The sequence below is a fragment of the Trichomycterus rosablanca genome, chromosome 7 (assembly GCF_030014385.1).
Source record: "Trichomycterus rosablanca isolate fTriRos1 chromosome 7, fTriRos1.hap1, whole genome shotgun sequence".
NCBI classification, from domain to species: domain Eukaryota; kingdom Metazoa; phylum Chordata; class Actinopteri; order Siluriformes; family Trichomycteridae; genus Trichomycterus; species Trichomycterus rosablanca.
The window spans coordinates 30,416,336-30,438,756 of NC_085994.1; the positions used below are offsets into that span (position 1 = coordinate 30,416,336).

The 22,421-nt window shown below is 39.9% G+C and overlaps 1 protein-coding gene across 4 annotated transcripts in view; it reads left to right on the plus strand.

The window, feature by feature from the left end:
- The window catches only part of mbd1a (methyl-CpG binding domain protein 1a), a 69,918-nt gene extending 55,325 nt beyond the window's left edge, over nt 1–14,593 (plus strand). For 2 of the 4 annotated variants that reach the window (XM_062999212.1, XM_062999214.1), the window contains exons 15-21: nt 3,144–3,221; nt 3,660–3,740; nt 4,018–4,098; nt 4,968–5,048; nt 5,421–5,501; nt 7,277–7,846; nt 13,324–14,593. In XM_062999212.1, the coding sequence (XP_062855282.1) occupies nt 3,144–3,221; nt 3,660–3,740; nt 4,018–4,098; nt 4,968–5,048; nt 5,421–5,501; nt 7,277–7,846; nt 13,324–13,794 (1,443 nt within the window). In that variant the 3' untranslated portion in view covers nt 13,795–14,593. Of the gene's footprint in view, nt 1–3,143; nt 3,222–3,659; nt 3,741–4,017; nt 4,099–4,967; nt 5,049–5,420; nt 5,502–7,276; nt 7,847–10,147; nt 10,765–13,323 lie in introns of those variants that run through there. The other 2 variants (XM_062999213.1, XM_062999215.1) reach the window with 2 other exon arrangements.
- Nucleotides 14,594–22,421: the final 7,828 nt, after the last annotated feature.

Below are 22,421 nucleotides of genomic sequence, written 5' to 3' on the forward strand. Positions count from 1 at the left end.
GGGACTGAGGCAATTTTAAACAGGTGATTGTAATCATGGTTTGGTACAAAAGCAGCATCCAGGAAAGGCTGAGTCTTTAATGAGCAAAGATGTTTAGAGAATCTCCAGTTTGTCAACAAATGTGTGAGAAAATGATTGAAATGTTTAAAAACAATGTACCTCAAAGAAAGATCGGAATGGATTTGCATATTTCTCCCTCTACAGTGCATAATATCATTAAACCATTCAAGGAATCAGGAGGAATTTCAGTGCGTAAAGGCCAAGGGCACAAACTTAAGCTGAACGCCTGTAATCTTCAATCCCTTAGATGGCACTGCATCAAGAACCGCCACTCAACAATAGCTGCTATAACCACATGGGTGAGGGATTACTTTGGCAAACCTTTGTCAAGCACTCCACTACAGAGTTACAAAAACAAACGCCACTTAAAACTTTACTGTGCAAAAAAGAAGCCTTATGTTCATGTCCAGAAGTGGCTTCGACTTCTTGGGGCTCAGAGGCATCTAGGATGGACCATCACACAGTGGAAACGTGTATTGTGGTCAGATGAATCAGCATTCCAGATAAAACATGAAATATCTTAGGTTCATCTTGTCTGCAATTAAATAAAAGTCAAAGTAAATGTAAGAAACTCTGTTTTTTTTTTATTATTTGCTTTTTCCATGCCGTCCCAACTTTTTTTGATTTGGGGTTGTATATTACTATTATATTGTGCTTAGTTTTAGCATCAACACCATCAGTGGCGATTACTCAGTTGCAACCCTAATTTTGCACCACTGAAACTCAAATCTAGGTGGGGATGCCATTGTGGACTGGCGTAAAAGACTGCTGTGCCAGCCATGCACCTGGCTTACTCATTCTTAAACAATGACCCCACCTGTTTAAATTTAAAGTGGAAGTCACACAGTTAAAAAGTCACATCGTTTAATGACCCCCATTCCTAATGCTCAGCCTTTGAAAGCATTTGTATAAAGCCTTAAAGTAAATGTCACCGTATTGTTTGATGTTGTAATATCTTCAGTATAAGGCAGTGTTGTGTTCAGTATGTGGCTTACCATTGTAAGTAGTGGACACACCAACACATAAGAAGCTAAAGAAGGAACAGCAGCTACACCATTACACTTAATTTAATGCAGGATCCTTTAACAATAGCTAAGCATTCATCCACAGACTCGTTTAAAAATTATTTAAAGAATGTAATGTTTGGTTAGAAATGTATGAAGTGCTGTTTTACAGAAAGTAGAGAAAATGTGTAATTTCATTCCTGCTAGTGACCCTGAAAATATAAATTGCAAGTTGAGCTGCTGAGTCAGATTCAAGTTCAGTGTTTTAGTGTCATGTGTCATAAATCACTGCTAACTGGTTCTAAAATGGGTAAAAACAACTTAAAGTACAGTCGAATCCGGTTAATTGGACCACCGGTTAATCGGACCAGCCGCTTATTCGGACCGAATCCTAAAGTACCGAAACAAATCCTATTATGTACGTGTAATGTTATTCGCTTATTTGGACCAAAATTCCGTTTAATCGGACCAAAGAACGTGAGAGCGAATAAGAAAAAGAAGCCACAAGTCGCCGCTTAGAGCGGATGCAAAGCGGGTCAGCGAGATATGGGAGGATTCCTGGGCTCCCCGGGAGAATTTATGCTTTTATCAAAGGTCAGGAAATCCGAAAAGTTGTGTTGACAAGAGCAAAACCAGCGGGAGGTGAACACGCCCACCACTTTCTTTCCCACAACGAAGCACCCAGTAGCCAGCAGCGTGGTTATTGGATCCATCTGCATCTCCGCTTTTCGGCGAAATGAAGTCAAGCGTAAACAAGAGTGTCCGGCAACACGTGCAAGGAATTCCCTCCTGTCAATCACGATTAAAGTCTACACGAGAAAGCTATCATTCCACTATAATTCCTTGTAACATAGGACATGTTCGTGTAATCGGACCAGCCGGTTATTAGGACCAAAACGATCGCGTCCCGATGTGGTCCGATTAACCGGATTCGACTGTATTTTAAAATGTTTGCTGTGTCACATGATAAATAATGAATAATTAAAAATTACCTTTAGGGTTTCTGTAGGTGGAAGTTGATAAACTGTTTAGTTCGCTACAGTCTATATCAGTTTGATTCCATCAAAGTTCTTGCTTGCTAGCTAATAATCTAGTAAACCAACTTGCAAGCCATAAAAATGTAAAACCTAAAAAGAAAAAAAATGAACATACCCTTGTAAAGGACATACACCGATCAACCATAACATTAAAACCACCTCCTTATTTCTACACTCACTGTTCATTTTATCAGCTCCACTTACCATATAGAAGCACTTTGTAGTTCTACAATTACTGACTGTAGTCCATCTGTTTCTCTTCATGCTTTGTTAGCCCCCTTTCATGCTGTTCTTCAATGATCAGGACCACACTGACATGGTGGTGGTGTGTTAGTGTGTGTTGTGCTGGTATGAGTGGACACAGCAATGCTGATGGAGGTTTTAAACACCTCACTGTCACTGCTGGACTGAGAATAGTCGACCAAACAAAGATATCCAGCCAACAGTGCCCCATGGGCAGCGTCCTGTGACCACTGATGAAGGTCTAGAAAATGACCAACTCAAACGGCAGCAATAGATGAGCGATCGTCTCTGACTTTACATCTACAAGGTGGACCGACTAGGTAGGCGTGTCTAATAAAATGGACAGTGAGTGGACACAGTATTTAAAAACTCCAGCAGCGCTGCTGTGTCTTATCCACTCATACCAGCACAACACACACTAACACACCACCACCATGTCAGTGTCACTGCAGTGCTGAGAATGATCCACCACCCAAATAATACCTTCTCTGTGGTGGTCCAGTGGGGGTCCTGACCATTAAGGAACAGGGTGAAAGCAGGCTGAAAAAGTATGTAGATAAACAGATGGACTACAGTCAGTAATTGTGGAACTACAAAGTGCTTCTATATGGTAAGTGGAGCTGATAAAATGGACAGTGAGTGTAGAAACAAGGAGGTGGTTTTATTGTTATGGCTGATCAGTGATATGTTTCAATACTGTAGAAAATGCTCTATGTGTCAGAAACCTTTTGCAGTGTTCTACTGCACTGAACAGATTGTTTCTATCTGAGTTTTCTGTCTTGTTGTCTCTCTGGTTTAGAATGGCACTAATGCAGACGTGTTTGAAAGTCGTCATCAGCCAGTGATGGTGGAATTTAGGCAGTTTTTTCACAGCCATGTAAGCACATTTAAATTGACGTTGCCAGACATCAGAGCCCAGCCAATATAAATACTGCTACTAGTTTTTTAGAGAGAGAGATAGATGGATGAATGGATGGATAGATAGACAGATGGATACTTTATTTATCCCAAAGGAAATTATTTTATCATTTTTACTCTTACTTGCTAAATAGACATGTAAGACTCAAATTGAATCATTTAGTTCTTGGTAGTGGCACAGAGGAAACAAGCAGGTACAGGAATTAGGTGGTTTAATTTCATTGCTACCCATCCTCATGCTTTTGAGGTCTGCACCATAAGTCCTTAACAATCTATTTAAATTGCACACTTTGTACAAAGAATCTGTGTAGCCTGTTGAGTTTGTGCCACAGCCAATAGCCACGGCTATTTACTGTATTGTTTGTCGTGTTGCTGTCTTGTTGTCTCTCTGGTTTAGAATGGCACTAATGCAGACGTGTTTGAAAGTCATCATCATCAGCCAGTGATGGTGGAATCCAGGCAGTTTCCTCACAGCCACGTAAGCACATGATTGTATTTGTTTTACTCTTACTTGCTAAGTAGACAAGGAAACCTCAGTTACAGGACTCAGACGGTTTTGTTTCATTGCTACCCTAAATGGTACTCATCCTCATGCTTTTGAGGTCTGCACCATAAGTCCTTAACAATCTATTTAAAGTGCACACTTTGGACGGAGCATCTGTGTAGCCTGTTGAGTTTGTTCCACAGCAAAACTTAGCCACAGCTATTTACTGTATTGTTTGTTGTGTTGCTGTCTTGTTGTCTCTCTGGTTTAGAATGGCACTAATGCAGACGTGTTTGGAAGTCGTCATCATCAGCCAGTGATGGTGGAATCCAGGCAGTTTCCTCACAGCCACGTAAGCACATTTACATTGACGTTGCCTGACATTAGAGCCCAGCCAATATAAATACTGCTACGTTTTTTTTAGATATAGATAGATGGATGGATGGATGGATGGATGGATGGATGGATGGATGGATGGATGGATATATGATAGATAGATGATGGATGGATGGATGGATGGATGGATGGATAGATGGGTGGATGGATGGATGGATGGATGGATATATGATAGATGATGGATGGATAGATGGATATATGATAGATGATGGATGGATGGATGGATGGATGGATGGATGGATGGATGGATAGATAGATGGATAGATGGATGGATAGATGGATAGATGGATGGATAGATGGATGGATGGATGGATGGATAGATGGATGGATGGATGGGTGGATGGATGGATGGATGGATGGATATATGATAGATAGATGATGGATGGATGGATGGATGGATGGATGGATGGATGGATGGATAGATGGATGGATGGATAGATGGATGGATGGATGGGTGGATGGATGGATGGATGGATGGATATATGATAGATAGATGATGGATGGATGGATGGATGGATGGATGGATGGATGGATAGATGGATGGATAGATGGATAGATGGATGGATGGATAGGATAGGATAGGATAGATAGATAGATAGATAGATAGATAGATAGATAGATAGATAGATAGATAGATAGATAGATAGATAGATAGATAGATAGATAGATAGATAGATAGATAGATAGATAGATAGATAGATAGATAGATAGTATTTTTTTACTCTTACACGGAAGCCTCAGTTACAGGAATTAGACGGTTTTATTAGCCACGGCTATTTACTGTATTGTTTGTCGTGTTGCTGTCTTGTTGTCTCTCTGGTTTAGAATGGCACTAATGCAGACGTGTTTGAAAGTCGTCATCATCAACCAGTGATGGTGGAATCCAGGCTGTTTCCTCACAGCCACGTAAGCACATTTACACTGACGTTGCCAAACATTGGAGCCTAGGCAATAAAAAATACATACTACAAGTTTTTTGAGAGAGCGAGAGAGAGATAGATCAAATTGATAGATACTTTATTCATCCCGAAGGAAATTATTGTATTTTTTTTACTTTTACTTGATAAGTAGATACGGAAGCCTCAGTTACAGGACTTAGATGGTTTTATTTTATTGCTACCCTAAATGGTACTCATCCTCATGCTTTTGAGGTCTGCACCACAGGTCCCTAACAATCTATTTACAGTGCACACTTTGGACGGAGTATCTGAGCCACTTAGCCACAGCTATTTACTGTGTTGTTTGTCGTGTTGCTGTCTTGTTGTCTCTCTGGTTTAGAATGTCACTAATGCAGATGTGTTTGAAAGTCGTCATCATCAACCAGTGATGGTGGAATCCAGGCAGTTTCCTCACAGCCACGTAAGCACATTTATACTGATGTTGCCTGACATTAGAGCCCAGCTAATATAAAATACATATTTTCTGAACTTCTGCAGACATCTTTTTTTAAAAGTGATCTATATTTATACAAGCATTTCAAATGAGTTAACTATACATTTATGCCACTCAGCAATGTTTTTATCATTCTGCTCATTAAGACAGCTTGTGTACATAACTGTATCTGGAAGGATCTGCTTCATTTAAAGGACTAGGTTGCGGTTAGACAAATTGCAATGACAGTTGTTTGTGATCATTTTATTGATATATACAGCTTAAGCGTGAGTGGGCTAATGTTTAGTAGTCGTAACTTTAATCTGACTTTATTATTGTGTTATTGTTCATAAATGGTGCAGCAAACAGTTGCTTAAAATGCAGCTAAGAGTTTCCTGAGCATTTAAGACCATTCGTTCAGCTGTTGTAATGGCACACTTGGCATGTTTTGTGTAAGGAGTCTGTATCCTCCTGAGACCCGAGCTTTGATTTTTTTCAATGCATTTTTTCTATTCCTTTTGTTTTTAACCTTATTAGTTGGGCGGCACGGTGGCTCAGTGGGTAGCACTGTCGCACACTGTCACAGCAAGAAGGTCCTGGGTTCGATCCCCAGATGGGGCGGTCCGGGTCCTTTCTCTGTGGAGTTTGCATGTTGTCGTGTGGGTTTCCCCCGGGTGCTCTGGTTTCCTCCCACAGTCCAAAGACATGCAAGTGAGGTGAATTGGAGACACTGAATTGTCCATGACTGTGTTTGATATAACCTGAATCTTGTGTAATGAGTAACTACCGTTTCTGTCATGAATGTAACCAAAGTGTAAAACATAATGTTAAAATCTTAATAAAGAAACAAACTTTATTAGTTTTCTAGTACTTTTGCTACCACTAGATGGCAGACAAAAGTGTCCACTAATGGGGACAATCGGTCTAAGTTTAGCAGGTCAAGGAATAAGGCATAACAAAGCCAAAATGTAATGTCCTCATATGTGACCGCAGGGTCTCAAGAGGGTATAGATGCAAATCTACTATACCTTCTTATGTAAAATTAATTAATTTTGATAGGACGATGTAGCGTAGTCAATTTGTCTTTCGCTGCTGTGGATACATGATTGCTTTCGAGGAGTGCCCTCCGACGCATGCACAGTCCTAGCGGACCGCTTCTTTGCGCCCGTGGTCTGCTTACCAGGGTCCTTGCACGGCGTTTGAAAACCCCACCCACTTGGTCCAGCCATTTCCCCACCCAGCAGACACTGTGGCCAATTTGTGTCTGCTGCAGGCACTGCCAATTGTGCCCGATAGATGGCACCCAGCCAACCGGTAGCAGAGCCGAGATTTGCTGGTGTGTTAGCGGAATATACCACTGCACCACCTGGGCGCCTCATACCAAGTATTTTGTATGTATGAAAATGTAGTTTTAAGACAAGATTATGATATTAATAATTGCTTGGTTACTTTGGTATTATTAATAGCATTATATTTACTACTATAGTTTAGCTGCCCGGCACATCAGGTAGTGTGAGTGCTGCACCGCTCCAGGATATTGGTACCTGAGTTAGATCCTTGCCTCTGAGTTTTACGTATCTGGGTTTTCACTGTGTGTTTTTATCTACCATAGAATGGCATAAAGAAATGGATTTTTGTACTGGTACCCTAGGCTTCAGACCAACTAGGATAAAACTGTAAATAATAAAGATGAATAAGTAAATAATTAGACATTCTTTTTGTAATGTTTGTATTTATCTACATTTCTGTGTCTTTGTGTGTAGGAGTTGGTATACACTGTGCCAGGTCTGGTGGGGGAATCTCAGATAATGGGCTCAGCAATGTGTAACGGTGCTCCCATTCAGCCCTGCAGCATGCCAGTCCACCCCGCACACCTACAGCTGAATGACGTTCCAGTCAACCCCACACACCTACAGCTGAATGACGTTTCAGTCAATCCTCCACCCCTACGACTGAGTGACATGCTAGCCTTGCATGCAGCTCAACAGCTGAATGGCATGCCAGGTACTCATGCACCCCTTCATCTGAGCAACATACCAGGCATATCCTTACAGCTGAGTGACATGCCAGGCACTCATGCACCTCTACAATTTAGTGTCATTCAAGACACTCCTGTGCCTTTGCAATTGGGCGATGTGCCAGACAAAGCACCCCCTCTGCAGATCAATGAGGTCCTGACCAGCAATGGTGCCTCACTGAGACTCAGTGATTTTCTAAGGAGTAATGGATATGAACTGGTTGAGGTGGACACGGTAGCCCCAGAGATTCTTCCAGATGCACATCAGGAACCGGAACCTCAGCTTGAACCACAGACTCTGGATACATCACCAGAGGTAAGACAAACGTTTGTAATCCTGACTTTATTAGGGTGGTACATAAGAATGTAAAAATACCTATAAGGTATTAGTGTCGTCAACTTGATAAGAGTCCTGGTGATCATATGGATAGTGTTTCCCCAGAACATCCTGTCTTCTGTTTAGGTCTTCAAGCTTTTATTATCTTGTTCATTCTTTCTCTAATTGTATCCATCCAGCCATCTTCTTTCTCCTTTACCTTCAGCTTTTCCAAGCATAATTGTCTTTTTCAATGAATTGGCTCTTTTCATAATGTGTCCAAGTTGTGCTTAAGTTTGGTTATTTAGGTTTAATTTGAATTTAGGATTAATTTGCAAAACCTTGTAGTAGTGTGCACATGGGACAAGAAGAAAATCTTAATAATCCCTAAACCTGTTAATAATATGGTAAAGAGCTTAATTAGGAAAAAATTGTTTTCAGTCGTGCACATTGACATAAGTCCAGTCAAAGAGGTGGGTAGTCAGTTATTACAGAAGAATAATCATCATGTAAACATTAAAATCACTTTCACTATTAGAATCTCCACTGAATGACCACTGGATTAGGAACACCTGGCAGGTGGCATATGATCACTGATAAAGTGATCGGCTCTCATATAAGGTGTGCACTGCACAGCAAGAGGCAACATTTACCAGATATGGGTAAACGGAGTGACTTGAGCAAGTTGGAGCCTGGAAGTGTGGTGCCAGTGTTTCAGCAACAGCTACACTTGTGGGTCACGCAGTGGCCGGCCACATGTGGTTGATCCAAGAGGCGAGCGGTTTTTTTTGAGGATCTCACATAAGTAGTTTTTTCCCTTAATCGTTGAATTATAATGTACAAAGACGATTTTTTATTTTAGCAATATTTAGCAATATTATGAGCTAAATTAAAATAAGTGCACTAATTGTATACCTTGTTACATTAGTCATATGCAAAAGTTTGGACACCCCTAGTACAGTTTTATATTTAGTTTATTCTCTACATAAAGTTGATACATTCTGTCCAGACAACAGACTGTTATGGTTGGGCACCTGAGAAAGGTCCTTAACCCTCAGTTGCTTTAATTGTATTTAGCCAATTCAGACTAAAGTGTTCGCTTAATGTCGTAAATTAGGGCTGCACGATATATCGTTTCAGCATCGTCATCGCGATGTGTGCATGCGCAATAGTCACATCGCAGGACGTGCGATGTCACTTAATGCAAATTAATAGGGATGTCCCGATCCGATCAAGGCATTTTTTAATTGATCGGAATCGGCTTAACTAAACCCGATCTTAATCCCGAACTTTTGTGTTACGTCAGCATGTCCGCTGTGTGGAAATACTTTAAATTGAAAAGTAAAACAAGTCCAACAGTGAAGTGTAACGTCTGCAGTGTGAGCGTTTCACGAGGCGGTGGGAGCAGAGCTGCGTTCATGTGTGAGAGTGTGTGTGAGTTAAGGATCACACCGGTTTACAAAACAACGTAGTGATGCACTCGTTTAATAAAGAAATAAATGCACAGTATATTCACATATTGTCGGGAGCAGAACACTTTATTAACTTCTTCTCTTACGGTACCGAATAGCCGACAGTTGAGTCAAGCACGCTATTTCATGTTCTATGGAAGGCCTAAAGGGTCAAAACACACTCACTTCGTGTACAAACGTCCATCAAACCATTGTCACAATACAAGCACTTTAAGAACTGGCTTTCCTTCATAACAAAAGAGCCTTTCCATTTTATTTTGGTATTCAGGTTTTACTGTAATGCTTTTAAGTAACTTTTTTTCTTATATTCAAGTTAAACTGCTACACAGATTTCTGTTCATTTTTAGTGTATCACTGCATTAAACATTTTTTTTCTTTGAATGTAAAGTTTAAAGTAAAACTAATTATCTCACTCATTTTGATTGATTTTGTAAAAATACAAAAACATTAAGCAATAGCTTGGATGCAGCATTTTTCCCTTCAGCACTGCAGAGCTATTTAGTTGTTAAACATATACATTGGATTAATTTGAATAACTGTAATGTACTTGAAGTGTGCACTATGTGAACAGTATTATCCAGTCCAATATCTAGAAAATACAAGTATCGGTTTGAGAATCGGTATCGGATCGGGATCAAAATTAATCATCGGGATCGGTATCGGGAACAAAAAAACGTGATCGGGACATCCCTACAAATTAAATCAAATACGTCATGCTACAACTTTTTTGCTGCTTGACACAAAACGAAAATTCACACTGTTCTCATTTTCTATGACATATCTACCAGAGGCAGATTTTATCTGCCCGATTTCATTTATTTTACTCCAGTATTAGATGCACAGAGTGAAAATGAGCGAGCAACAGGGGAAAAAGACAGAAAGTGAAGATTTGTCTTTTCCAGTGTTTTACCATATGAGAGAGGTTCCAAACGACATACAGAAATCAGAGATGCAATAACTTTTCACCTCGCGAAAGACATGGTGCCGGTTAACACAGTTACCAAAGAGGGTTTTAAAAACATGATCCGGTCGCTTGATAAGCGGTATGTAATACCGTCACGCACGTATTTTTCTCAAGTTGCCATCCCCGAGTTATACGAGAAATGCAAGGCACAAGTTGAAGCAGAGCTGTCGCAAGTGAAGTATTATGCAGCTACAACAGACTTGTGGTCCAGCCGGACAACGGACCCCTACGGAAGTCTGAACGTCCACTTTATTAATGAGGATTTCCAACTGAAGAGTCGCTGTTTGCAAACGGCATTTTTCCCAGAGGATCATACAAGTGAGAACGTCGCAACCGGGCTGAGAGATTTTATATTTAAATATAGCTTTACGTTTTATAGCAAATTGCATTTATTTTAAGTTGTACTTATGTATACCACTCAGGGAATCTGTGTATAGCTGCTCTTTTATTTATATGTTTTATTTTAATGATGTTTACTACTTGAAGAGGTTTGGATTGTGAAATAAAATATTAAATGACCCATTTTGTCAATCATGTTAATTCCCTCATGTGATATTGAAGCTTTCTTAGTTTAATGCTCAGTTTCAACCAAGTACAAAGATGTAACTTGCCGTAATCTCTTGTATCCCTTGTAGACACCACCCTTATTCACAGATGAGCCCCTTATTTAGAGTAAGATACATCCATTATTAATATTACTAATAATGTGGTGAAAATTCCTGAATTTTTGTAATATCGCAATATACTGTATATTGCAGAAAAAAAAAAATCGAAATGTCAGTTTTTTCCAATATCATGCAGCCCTATCGTAAATATAGGAAATCTTTGCAGAACATTTAAGTCAGTAGGTAGGTTAGCGGTTAAGGTACTGGACTAGTAAGGTCATAGACTATTCATACACAATTGTAAGCTGCTTTGGATAAAAGATTTTACTAAATGTCATAAATGTAAATATTAAGCCAACAGAAATTTTGATAGAACTAGTTTATACTCTTTAGGACTCCAGGAGACCCACAGTTGCAGAATTGCAACATTTCTTATAAATATTGTCACAACTATTTATGCTTAAAAATGATCAAACCAACATTACTTAATTACAGAAAAGTACACTCATATCAAATGAATGACACTATTTTACAGACAATAATATTAGTTTTAGGGACATTTGAGCTTATACAGTATTCTGTATTCTATAGTATTCTATAATAACTGTCTTATAAATGTTTTTGTCCTCAAATCTTTTCAAATTACATTTTCAGTTGTGTGTGTGCGTGTATGCATGCGTGTGTGCACATGTTGAGAAGACTGCACGATGGGACAAACATTTTTAATTCAATTCATGAGTGATATTGATCTGTTGGATCTATACACAGATACATAGGCTCTGTTTCAGGTGTCCCCAACAAAATGGCCAGAATGCCCCACCGCACCCCCACCCCCGGGCATCCAAAAGGATAGCTTGGGACATTAGCCAATAAAGGTGGACAAAAGAGGCAGATGTGATCACTGCAATGATGGATGTACGACTACTGCATGCGTTAAGTGTAATGTTAGGTTGTCCTTCAATGACCACAACAATTGCTTTTTTAAGTTTCATGAGTAAGGGACATGAGAAGCACATGAATGGTGGAAAGCTGTTTCACTTTTTTTAATTTCCTGTCCCTGTTGGAGAACTACTTTGCAAAAATACTATGCCATCCTTCTAATACATAAAAAACACACACAAGTAGTTTTAGAATTATAAAATACAATTACGGATTTTTTTTTTACATTGAATATGAAATAAAAATTAAATGTCATGTTTTTTTACTGTTACTTACAAATAATTTCATATTCTGTCTAATTGTTATAAATTACATTATTGTTATCTATTTATGTTAACTATAATAGGTAATCACTGTATCCAAAATACAACATTTTTGTATCGACAATAACCCACCGTTGCATTTTTGCAAGAATTTTCCAAAATTTTCAGTAAAGCAAAAAAATTTTAAAAACGTATTTTCTTTTTTTTTTCTGTCAGGGATATCATCGCTTGGGTCTCCTGGGGTTATTGACCTACACATTTTGTGCATTTATTATCCAGAGCTGTATGATTTGTCACTACCGGAATCAGAGTTTTACATACCTACATACCAGTGGCGGCTGCTGGTCTTTCAAAGAGGGGAAGCTCATTGTCGGCTTACATCATAAAATTTGTCAATTTATTTACACATAAATTCTGCCCTCTGTTCCTTTTACAAGAATATGGCCTGAAATGGGTTGCAGTTTGTCTTTCGACTTCACTCGCAAAATCCGCGATGGGACTGAAGCTCCTAGTGATTAAGTGACTAATGAAGTGTATTGCTTTGGCAATACGAATGTCCCTATTTGTCATGCCAATAAAGCTTCTTTTGAGTTTGAGTTTGAGAAGTGACGGTGTAGCACTCAAACGAGCTGTCAATCAAAACGGGATTCAGCCTTTCCACTGATCCTCCAATCATCTTGCAGAAGCTCAGCGTCCAGACCCGCCCACAGCCCCATTCAGCCCCAGAGACGCTCAGCGTCCGGGGGCAGGAACAAAATTGAGGCATTTATCCAATGACCGGCGAGTTTCAGAGGATAAAAAAAAAAAAACTCAACGCAGTCCCATAGAAGTGAAGAGACGCTCAGCTTCTGCGGGCAAATGCATTGACGCTACGGGAATGTATGAGTTAAGTTAAGAAAATCGAGTCGATTTGTGATAATTAGCTGATTCTGAACGAACTCATCTTCGAGATATACGTGTTCTAACGCATTTGTAGTCAATGAAATGTTAACACACCTGTACATATTCGACCATTTAATTTTGGACATTTTAGGGGAAGCTGAGCTTCCCTTGCAGTCTTAGAGAAATCGCCACTGGTACATACCTGTATTTTCTAATTTAATGTAATTCTTGATATTCCTGTATTGTCCTTTTTGTTAAATCTCAAGGTAATCTGTTTTGTGTCACTGCATGCATTTTTTTTTAAATCAGCTGACCAAAAACAAGTCCCTGCTTGTGTGTTGCTTTTTTACAGCAGAGCATGCAGAGCCACAGCCCGACAGACAGTACTGAGAAGGTTTCAAGCCAGAACTCAGGACTTCTGGAGATGCTGAGCTCTCTGCGTCGCACAACTCTCCCTGCACACTGGGTGGGTGTGATGACCAGAGGACCTGTCCTGCAGCTCTTCCAGTGCTCCAAACTCTCGCCCATGGCTGACACAGTGCTACAGATCGAGTCGGACTTCCTCTACCAGATCAGCGTGCAAAACCAGCCACTGCTTCCCACTCATATTATGTACGAACGCCACCAGGGACGCCTCGCATCTGTTAGCGATGTGGTGGCGCTTCTGCTCGACCTGGAGGATTTTAATGTGTGTCAGGGCTACCAAAGCTTTGAAGTGAACTCCCAGCAAGAGCCACTGCTGTGTGTGCGGGCTGCGTTGTGTCAGCTGCTCGTCCCTCAAAATGAGGAGTGCTGTGAGAAATGCCTGGCTGTGATTGTGTAGGGAAACGATCCTTGTTAATGCCAAGGGACAGGATGTGATCAGACCCAAGCCATGCTTGATGATTAGTCAAGAAAATGTGGACGTTGAGCACCTTCTCATTGCAATCTACTGTGTTCCTTTACCACTGTTACACTTTATGTCAGTGCATTCATCTTGTATGAGAACTTTAGCTCAATGCAGAGGGTTTGTGTTGATGTGTGAACTTTGCCAAAACTTGAGGTATCCAACCTATTTTATGTTTTGTGTGAAGTTCTGGCAGTTGCGGCTCTGGCAGGATAGATGATATTCATCTCAGTGATGTCAAGCTTGCAAGCCTGTGCAAGTAGTAATTATACCTGGTGATTTGAGATTTTCCAACCAGTTTCCCAGGACACATCCTGGATCTTTAAAATATTTTTATTTTTTAATTTATTATCACTACTGTGACTGTTAAGTGGTGCTGTAAGAGCTGGGTAGATTTGAGTGCTTCTTCAGTCTTGGCCTGCTCTGCTCTTCTAATTAGGAATGCACGATCCACTACTGAGTATTTGTATCATAGCTGATATTGGTCTGAAACTGTTTGATATTGGATTAGTTTTGACACCTTTTCAGATCGGATGCTTGTAATGACCGACAAGAATCATACACAGTAACACAGGACACAAACAATGACACAAACTGAGGTCAACATCAACCTTTTTTTTTTTTTTTTATCTGTAAGCTTCTGCCCTTTGTCAGACGCATGACTTCAAAATTCATCTTTGAAGGTTGTGTTTATACTTGTCAGGTTTGGTTTGATTAAAACAAACCCTGGTGCGATCGTTAGTTAGTTAGTCTGGTTCGTTGCATCAAGTGTGGACGCATCTTTTCTAGTGTGAGTAAAATAAGCAGCCCGAGAGCACTCGAGCAGAAGGTGTCTTGATCCATTTCTAAACCAATGCTGGTGGGATTCATTTTAGTTGTGAGCGCAGTACGAACCAAAGGCATCTACGTAAACCAAACACATGACGTAATATACGAAGTGTGACACTAAACATGCCACGAGAGAACGGAGTCCATTGAAAACAATAATTATTGGGCCGTTCCACCGAATGGGTGTCATTTGCGTGTACTAACTCTATGAAATTAAACTTCAGTTTTTATCTCTGTTCAACACTGAATTTACTGGATCTCTTGCACTCTGGAGTTTTCAGTCGTTGTGTATTTCACACTACACGACTGATCGGCGATATGGGGTTTCACACTATACCATCTATCATCAGGAGGAATCTCAGGCGAGTCTGTCTGGTCTCCCAAACTACGTTTTGTCACGAAAACAAACGCGAGAAGTGATGAGGGGTTTAATGATACCACGTCCAAAAATGCATGTCATGTGCGCTGATGTGCAGTGTAAAAGCAAAGAGGAAAAATAAATGAATCCGAGTTGACCAGCATGGATTGTTCTGTAGTGAGTTGAAGGCTAATAAATATTTTTTGCAATGTTTCTGATAGAAACTATATTATGTCAAGGTCCCACGTTTTACAACTCCTCCCCTGCCAGTCGCCCGACTGATAACCAGATATTTAGCATGCTAGATATCTCTTTTCAGTCGGCGAGATGCTCGGATAGAGTCGTTAAACAGTTCACACATAGCGATCGAGAGCCGAGTTTCGATCGACGAGCGAACACCGAGTTGCCTCTGAGCCGGCAAATCTAGCGGCGACCAGTCGGCGAGCGAAAATCAGGGCAAAAATTGTGTAGTGTGAACTACGCATAACGCACACCTTACTATTCAAAATGTGTGTGTTGGTCAATCTCAGGCAACTTAGTTTAATTTTAAAAAGGTTTTCAAGTGGAAGACGGTTGTATTTAAGTAACAGGACTGAAAGTAACAGGACTGAGTTTTTAATATAGAATTAGTAAATACTTGAAATATAGCAGCATGGAGTTCATGCTAAAAGTCTAGTGATTTAAAAAAATGAAATAAACAAATATTGCTCGCTTGCGCCCTATGCTGTCAGACAAAGATGCTGAAATTCTGGTTCATGCTTTCATTTCGTCCCATTTATATTACTGCAACGCTCTTTTCATTAACCTCCCCAACAAAATCATACAGTCTCTCCAATATGTTCAAAACTCAGCTGCTCGAGTTCTTTCATATACTAAAAATCAGGTCATATCACCCCAATACTTTACCACCTTCACTGGCTACCCATCCCGCTCCGTATTCAATTTAAAGTTCTATTAATAACATACAAATCCCTCAATGGTCTGGCTCCGGTTTATTTATCAGAACTCTGACATCCCTATACCCCGGCAAAGTTAGGTCCTCTGATACCGGTCTCTTGTCGGTTTCGAAATTCGGATTAGTGACTGTCAGTGGAAGATCGTTCAGTGTAATGGCCCCAAGGCTATGGTATGCCTTACCTCAAACTCTTTGCCTCTGCTCTTCATTTTCTTCTTTTAAGACTCAGCTTAAAACCTTTTTCTCAGTACTTCCTCTCTCCCCTTCTGTCTTACTTTTTTTCTTTTTTGAATATGATATGCATGTAAAGTGACCTTGGGTATTAGAAAGGCGCTATATAAATAAAACTTATTATTATTATTATTGTTATTATTGTTAGAGAGTGGGGACATGAACAACTACTATTGTTCAGTGTTATAGGAAGTTTTTTTTATGTTTTAATTATATATCCTAAATTTGCAATTAGATCAATGTGCGGAACACTGCTCAATTAAATAATGCATTTTAATGTAAATTTTCATATACATTTATACATATAATGTTCTGGGGATGGAAATGGCACAGATTCAGTGGAATGGCCCTATTATAAAGGAAAATGTATGGAGCTGTTTTGACTCCTTTATTCATGTTACCACCTCTTGCTGTGTTTCCACTTGGTAAAAATAGCAGCAGGTATACATTTTCATTTCATCCGTTCAGTCGCATCCGACTCTCGGTCACTTTATGGATCATCGTACTCCACGCCTTTCTGTCTTTCACCGCTTCTTTCACTTCTGCAGTTGGCATATTCATTGTTGTCGTAATCTTGTCAAGCCATCTTATTCTTGGCGGCCTCTTCTCCTTTTTCCACTGACTTTTCCGATCATCACTGACGTTTCTAAGGAGTTAGCGCGCATCACATGGCCAAAATATGAGAGTTGTTGTTTGGTAATTTTGCCCTCTAATGACGTTTTCGGTTTGACGCGGTCCAAAACTGCCTTGTTCGTCATCATGGCAGTCCAAGGTACTCTTAGCATTCTTCTCCAGCACCATAATTCGAAAGCATCAACTTTTCTCCTCTCAGCTTTCCTAAGCGTCCAGCTTTCGCAACCGTACATCATTATAGGGAAGACGATTGCGTTTACCAGTCTGCCTTTTGTTTCAATGCTAATATCCCTGCTCTTCCAGATTTTTTCCATTCCCTGCATTGCGATCCTGCCAAGCGTGAAGCAGGTATACACAACCCTGATAAGTGCATTAATTCCAGCATGGTGCATTGTTCTGACTGTAACTGAGTGCATTTATGGTTCAACTCATAAAATAAGATATAAAGTGTACTGAGACAGAGTTACAAGGAACATAACTGTACTGACTGCTTCGCTGTGCAACACAGAGTACAGAGAGAGATGACCCTGTGCACAGTTTTCCATCATTGGTGAAAACCCCAATGGGAAAAAATAGATTCAATATGCAAACTAACACAGTGAACATTCTCACAGTGTACTGCATTATACGTAGAAAAGTCAAAGCAAACCAGGACTAAAATGTAACAATGTATCATTTTCTTGGTTGGTTTAAACCAAAGGAACCAAACTACAAGTATAAACACAAGGATCAAATCTGAATACGAGTTTTGCCCTGATTCCAATCTATTTTAATACTACGTAACTGCAGATCCCAATCTAATATTTTTGTTTTTTAGATTTTAGTACTGCTGCACAGTTACTTTATAAGCACATTAAAATACTAAAATCTTCCTAAAAACAGGCAATATACATACTGCACATTAGACATTCCTGCATTAAAAATCTGCATTAACATACAGGCTCGATGTAGACAATACTGATACTTTACAATAGTAATGTTTCAGTAAATATTTAAAATCAGATCCCTAAACAATTGTATTTCTTTGTCATTGTTGATGAAGTACAGCAACTGTTCTCCACCTGTCTCAGTCTTCTGTTTTTATTTATCTTATTTTCTTTATTTATTTTTTTCACCCTTCACTGACTCTGGGGTTAAATGTAATAATCGAGCATATGTTTTACCTTCCCCTCACTCAGCTATTTTAAAGAGCCTTATCTTTTCTGGTCAAATAATGGTCTTATTACTCAGAAATACACTGGTCAGCCACCTTGTTGTTTCTACACTCACTGTCCATTTTATCAGCTCCACTTACCATATAGAAGCACTTTGTAGTTCTACAATTACTGACTGTAGTCCATCTGTTTCTATGCACAGTGGATCAGACACAGCAGCACTGCTGGAGTTTTTAAATACCGTGTCCACTCACTGTCCACACTATTAGACACTCCTACCTGGTTGGTCCACCTTGTAGATGTAAAGTCAGAGGCGATCGCTCATCTATTGCCGCTGTTTGAGTTGGTCATCCTTTAGACCAGGGGTGTCAAACTCATTTTCACCGAGGGCCACATCAGCATTATTGTGGCCCTCAAAGGGCCGATTGTAACGTATCCTGCTGTGATTGCAGTCTGTTGTTTTTCTTGGAGGCCGAATTCTGCATTTATATTGTCCTACTTTACCACAGACACGGCCTCGTAACACAAGAGACGCTCCGGTTTCTCTTCCTGAAGCACAAACTTGTTTTCACTTTCATTAAATTTCCTCCTTATGCTTAATTTTCTTACTTATCTTCTTGTACATTTTGGGATTATGTGTAAATATGTGTAACATCATCTACTGGCGGGCTGTGTCACTTTGCAGGTCACAAAATCAGCATGCATTTTGAAAGATGCAGTTTGTTTAGGATTTTACAGTGTATTTTTAAGACAATCATTCTGCCCTCACTAATAGTTTATCCCCCTTTTACAGACAGACAGACAGACAGACAGACAGCTCCCTTCAGAATACAGTCGGTTTTATTTGCTTCCCAGCTGTGTAAAAGTCACATGGCTTCTTAGCGAAGGTTAAAGTTAGTTGCCATGACTACGATGTCACGGTTGTCTCTTAAAGGCGCAGGAGTCCCGTTAAATTATAAGCGCGTCTCTGTAACGACTCGAACCATCACAACAATCATACAGTCGTTTAAGCTCTCGCGGGCCACATAAAATGACGTGAGTTTGACACCCCTGCTTTAGGCCTTCATCGGTGGTCACGGGATGCTGCCCATGGGGTGCTGTTGGCTGGATATTTTTGGTTGGTGGACTATTCTCAGTCCAGCAAGGACAGTGAGTTTAAAAACTCCAGCAGCGCTGCTGTGTCTTATCCACTCATACCAGCACAACACACACTAACACACCACCATGTCAGTGTCACTGCAGTGCTGAGAATGACCCACCACCCAAATAATACCTACTCTGTGGTGGTCCTGTGGGGGTCCTGACCATTGAAGAACAGGGTGAAAGCAGACTAAAAAAGTATGTGGAGAAACCGATGGACTACATTCAGTAATTGTAGAACTACAAAGTGCTTCTATATGGTAAGTGGAGCTGATGAAATGGACAGTGAGTGTAGAAACAAGGAGGTGGTTTTAATGTTATGCCTAATCGGTGTATATCACATACTAGTACGAAATTTTTTTTTTATTTTTTTTTTACTTTGTCTTTAAAGGATGCCAGCATCACCTTTAAAGTCTTTATAACTTATAATAGAAGCTTGCAGAGAGCTAAGCTGCAATAGAAATGTCCTAAACCAATCTTTAAGCACTTAAGAAAAGAAGCAGTGGCGACATTTCTTCCGTCCAAGTAGCTGCCTTTGCTTTAGTTTTCTCAGATATGTGGCAAGAGTATGGGAGTCATTAATCCATAACTACCTCTGTGATTTAATGGACCGTCGCCGTGTCCATAAAAGCCATCACTGGTTTCAGAAACTGTACAACACTGCTTCCATCTTGTATGTTTTTTTTTTTTACTTTTGCTTTTCGTTTAAAAATGCAAGTCACCTCAGATTTACTTTACTAGGTCCATGAAGTTTATTAGGTTTGATTGCCACTTTATTATGTACACTAACTTGTTTTTGCAGGTACACCTCGCTTTGCTACAAGAGTGTCAGACACAGCAGTGTTACTGTGCTCCATTTCTGGATAAGTTGGGACATTGTATAAATTTTGTAAAAATTTGTGAACCACAATTTGTGACTTGTTAATTCTCCTGAAACTTTATATAACTGACAAAGATTCAAATAACAGATTTTTAATGAATTGAACTGATAATTGATAAATTGAAGAAAAAAAAAAAAAACATAAACAAATTTAGAATTTAATGCCTGCAGCATACTCCAAAAAAGATGAGACAGAGGCATACTTACCATTGTGTTACATCACCGTTCCTATTAATGCCACTTTTTAAACATTTGTGAAAGTAGGATAACAATTGTGGCAGTTTTACAAAGTGGCATTTTGCCCATTCTTGATTGACACAAGACGTCAGCTGCTCAGCCCTGGTGTAACTGCCATTATCTGATTCTCCTTTTCATAATACACTATACGTTTTAAATAGGAGACAGATCTGAACTGCTGGGAGGAAATAAAAGCACACACACTATATGTCTACAAAGCCACTGTTTTATAGTTTGTGTAGAAAGTCCTGACTAAAATAATCATGAAAAAACAGCGCTTTTATGGCAGCGTATGTCTCTCTAAATTACCAACGTTTGCCTCCACGTCAGTGATATCCCCACACATATGCAAGTAATCCAAGGCATGGGCACTGATGATGTTGGCTTTTGCACCTTTTCACTGATAACAAATCAGGTTGGCCTTTGTCGTCTTTGCCACGGAGAACTCAACATCTGTTTTTCCCCAAAATAAGCTGAAATATGGACTCATCTGACCACAGCACATATTTCCACTGTTTTTCACCCCATCTGATATAAGTTTGGGCCCAAAGAACTCGGCAGCTTTTCTGCATATAATAGATGTATGACTTTCTATTTATGTAACAGATGTGGCCATGTGGCTGTTATTATCACAAAGGCATGATAGCTCCTTATGCAATAACGTCTAAGGTCTCAAAGGCCATGCACATTCAGTAGTGGTTTCTGGCCTTGCCCTACATGGACTGAGATTTCTCCAGATTCCCCAAATCTTTTTGTAATGTTATGTACGGTAGATGGGAAAAGACCTAAATCCTTTGCAAGCCCGGGTTAAGAAGTGCTCTTTTTAAAACCAGTTGACAATTCTGTTTTGGCTCACTAAGACATGTCATGTTTACCTGTTACCAATTCACCTGCTTATTGTGAAATGTTTTAAAACAGTGTAACTTGTTTTAGCAGTCAATTTATTTTGGCTTTATTTTCAGAGTTGTCTTAATAAAAATCCACATATTTAGTTCGCTGGCCAATACTATTGAATTATCCTTTAATATATACACTGATCAGCCATAACATTAAAACCATCTCCTTGTTTCTACACTCACTGTCCATTTTATCAGCTCCACTTACCATATAGAAGCACTTTGTAGCTCTACAATTACTGACTGTAGTCTATCTGTTTCTCTGCATGCTTTGTTAGCCCTCTTTCATGCTGTTCTTCAATGGTCAGGACTCTCCCAGGACCACTACAGAGTAGGTATTATTTGGGTGGTGGGTCATTCAGTGACACTGACATGGTGGTGGTGTGTTAGTGTGTGTTGTGCTGGTATGAGTGGATAAGACACAGCAGCACTGCTGCTCGAGTTTTTTAACACCTCACTAGCACTGCTGGACTGAGAATAGTCCACCAACCAAAAACATCCAGCCAACAGCGTCCTGTGGGCAGCGTCCTGTGACCACTGATGAAGGTGGAAGATGACTAACTCAAACAGCAGCAATAGATGAGCGATCGTCTCTGACTTTACATCTACAAGGTGGAACAACTAGGTAGGACTGTCTAATAGAGTGGACAGTGAGTGGACACGGAATTTAAAAACTCCAGCAGCGCTGCTGTGTCTGATCCACTTATACCAGCACAACACACACTAACACACCACCACCACCCCAATAATACCTGCTTTGTGGTGGTCCTGTGGGGGTCCTGACCATTGAAGAACAGGGTGAAAGCAGGCTATAAAGGTATGTAGAGAACTAGCTGGACTACAGTCAGTAATTGTAGAACTACAAAGAGCTTCTATATGGTAAGTGGATCTGATAAAATGGACAGTGAGTGTAGAAACAAGGAGGTGGTTTTAATGTTATGGCTGATCAGTGTATATTATAGATACATCACTCTGTTATTGTTTCCTTCATTAATATGTTTGCAGCCCCATATTATTATGTCCACACCTCATACACCATACTTCATATAGTATTCTTGAAATCATACATGCAACTTTTTCCCAACACAATGAGCTGACTTAGTGGTTAGCTCATGAAGGAAGTCACTTTTCATGAGCTGGCTTGGTGGGTCTATAAGGTGTGCGATAGGCTGTCTGCACATATACCCCTAGTTGCTATCATGGGTAAAACTACCATGGGTAAAATTGTCTTACAAGCAAGACAATGCGACAT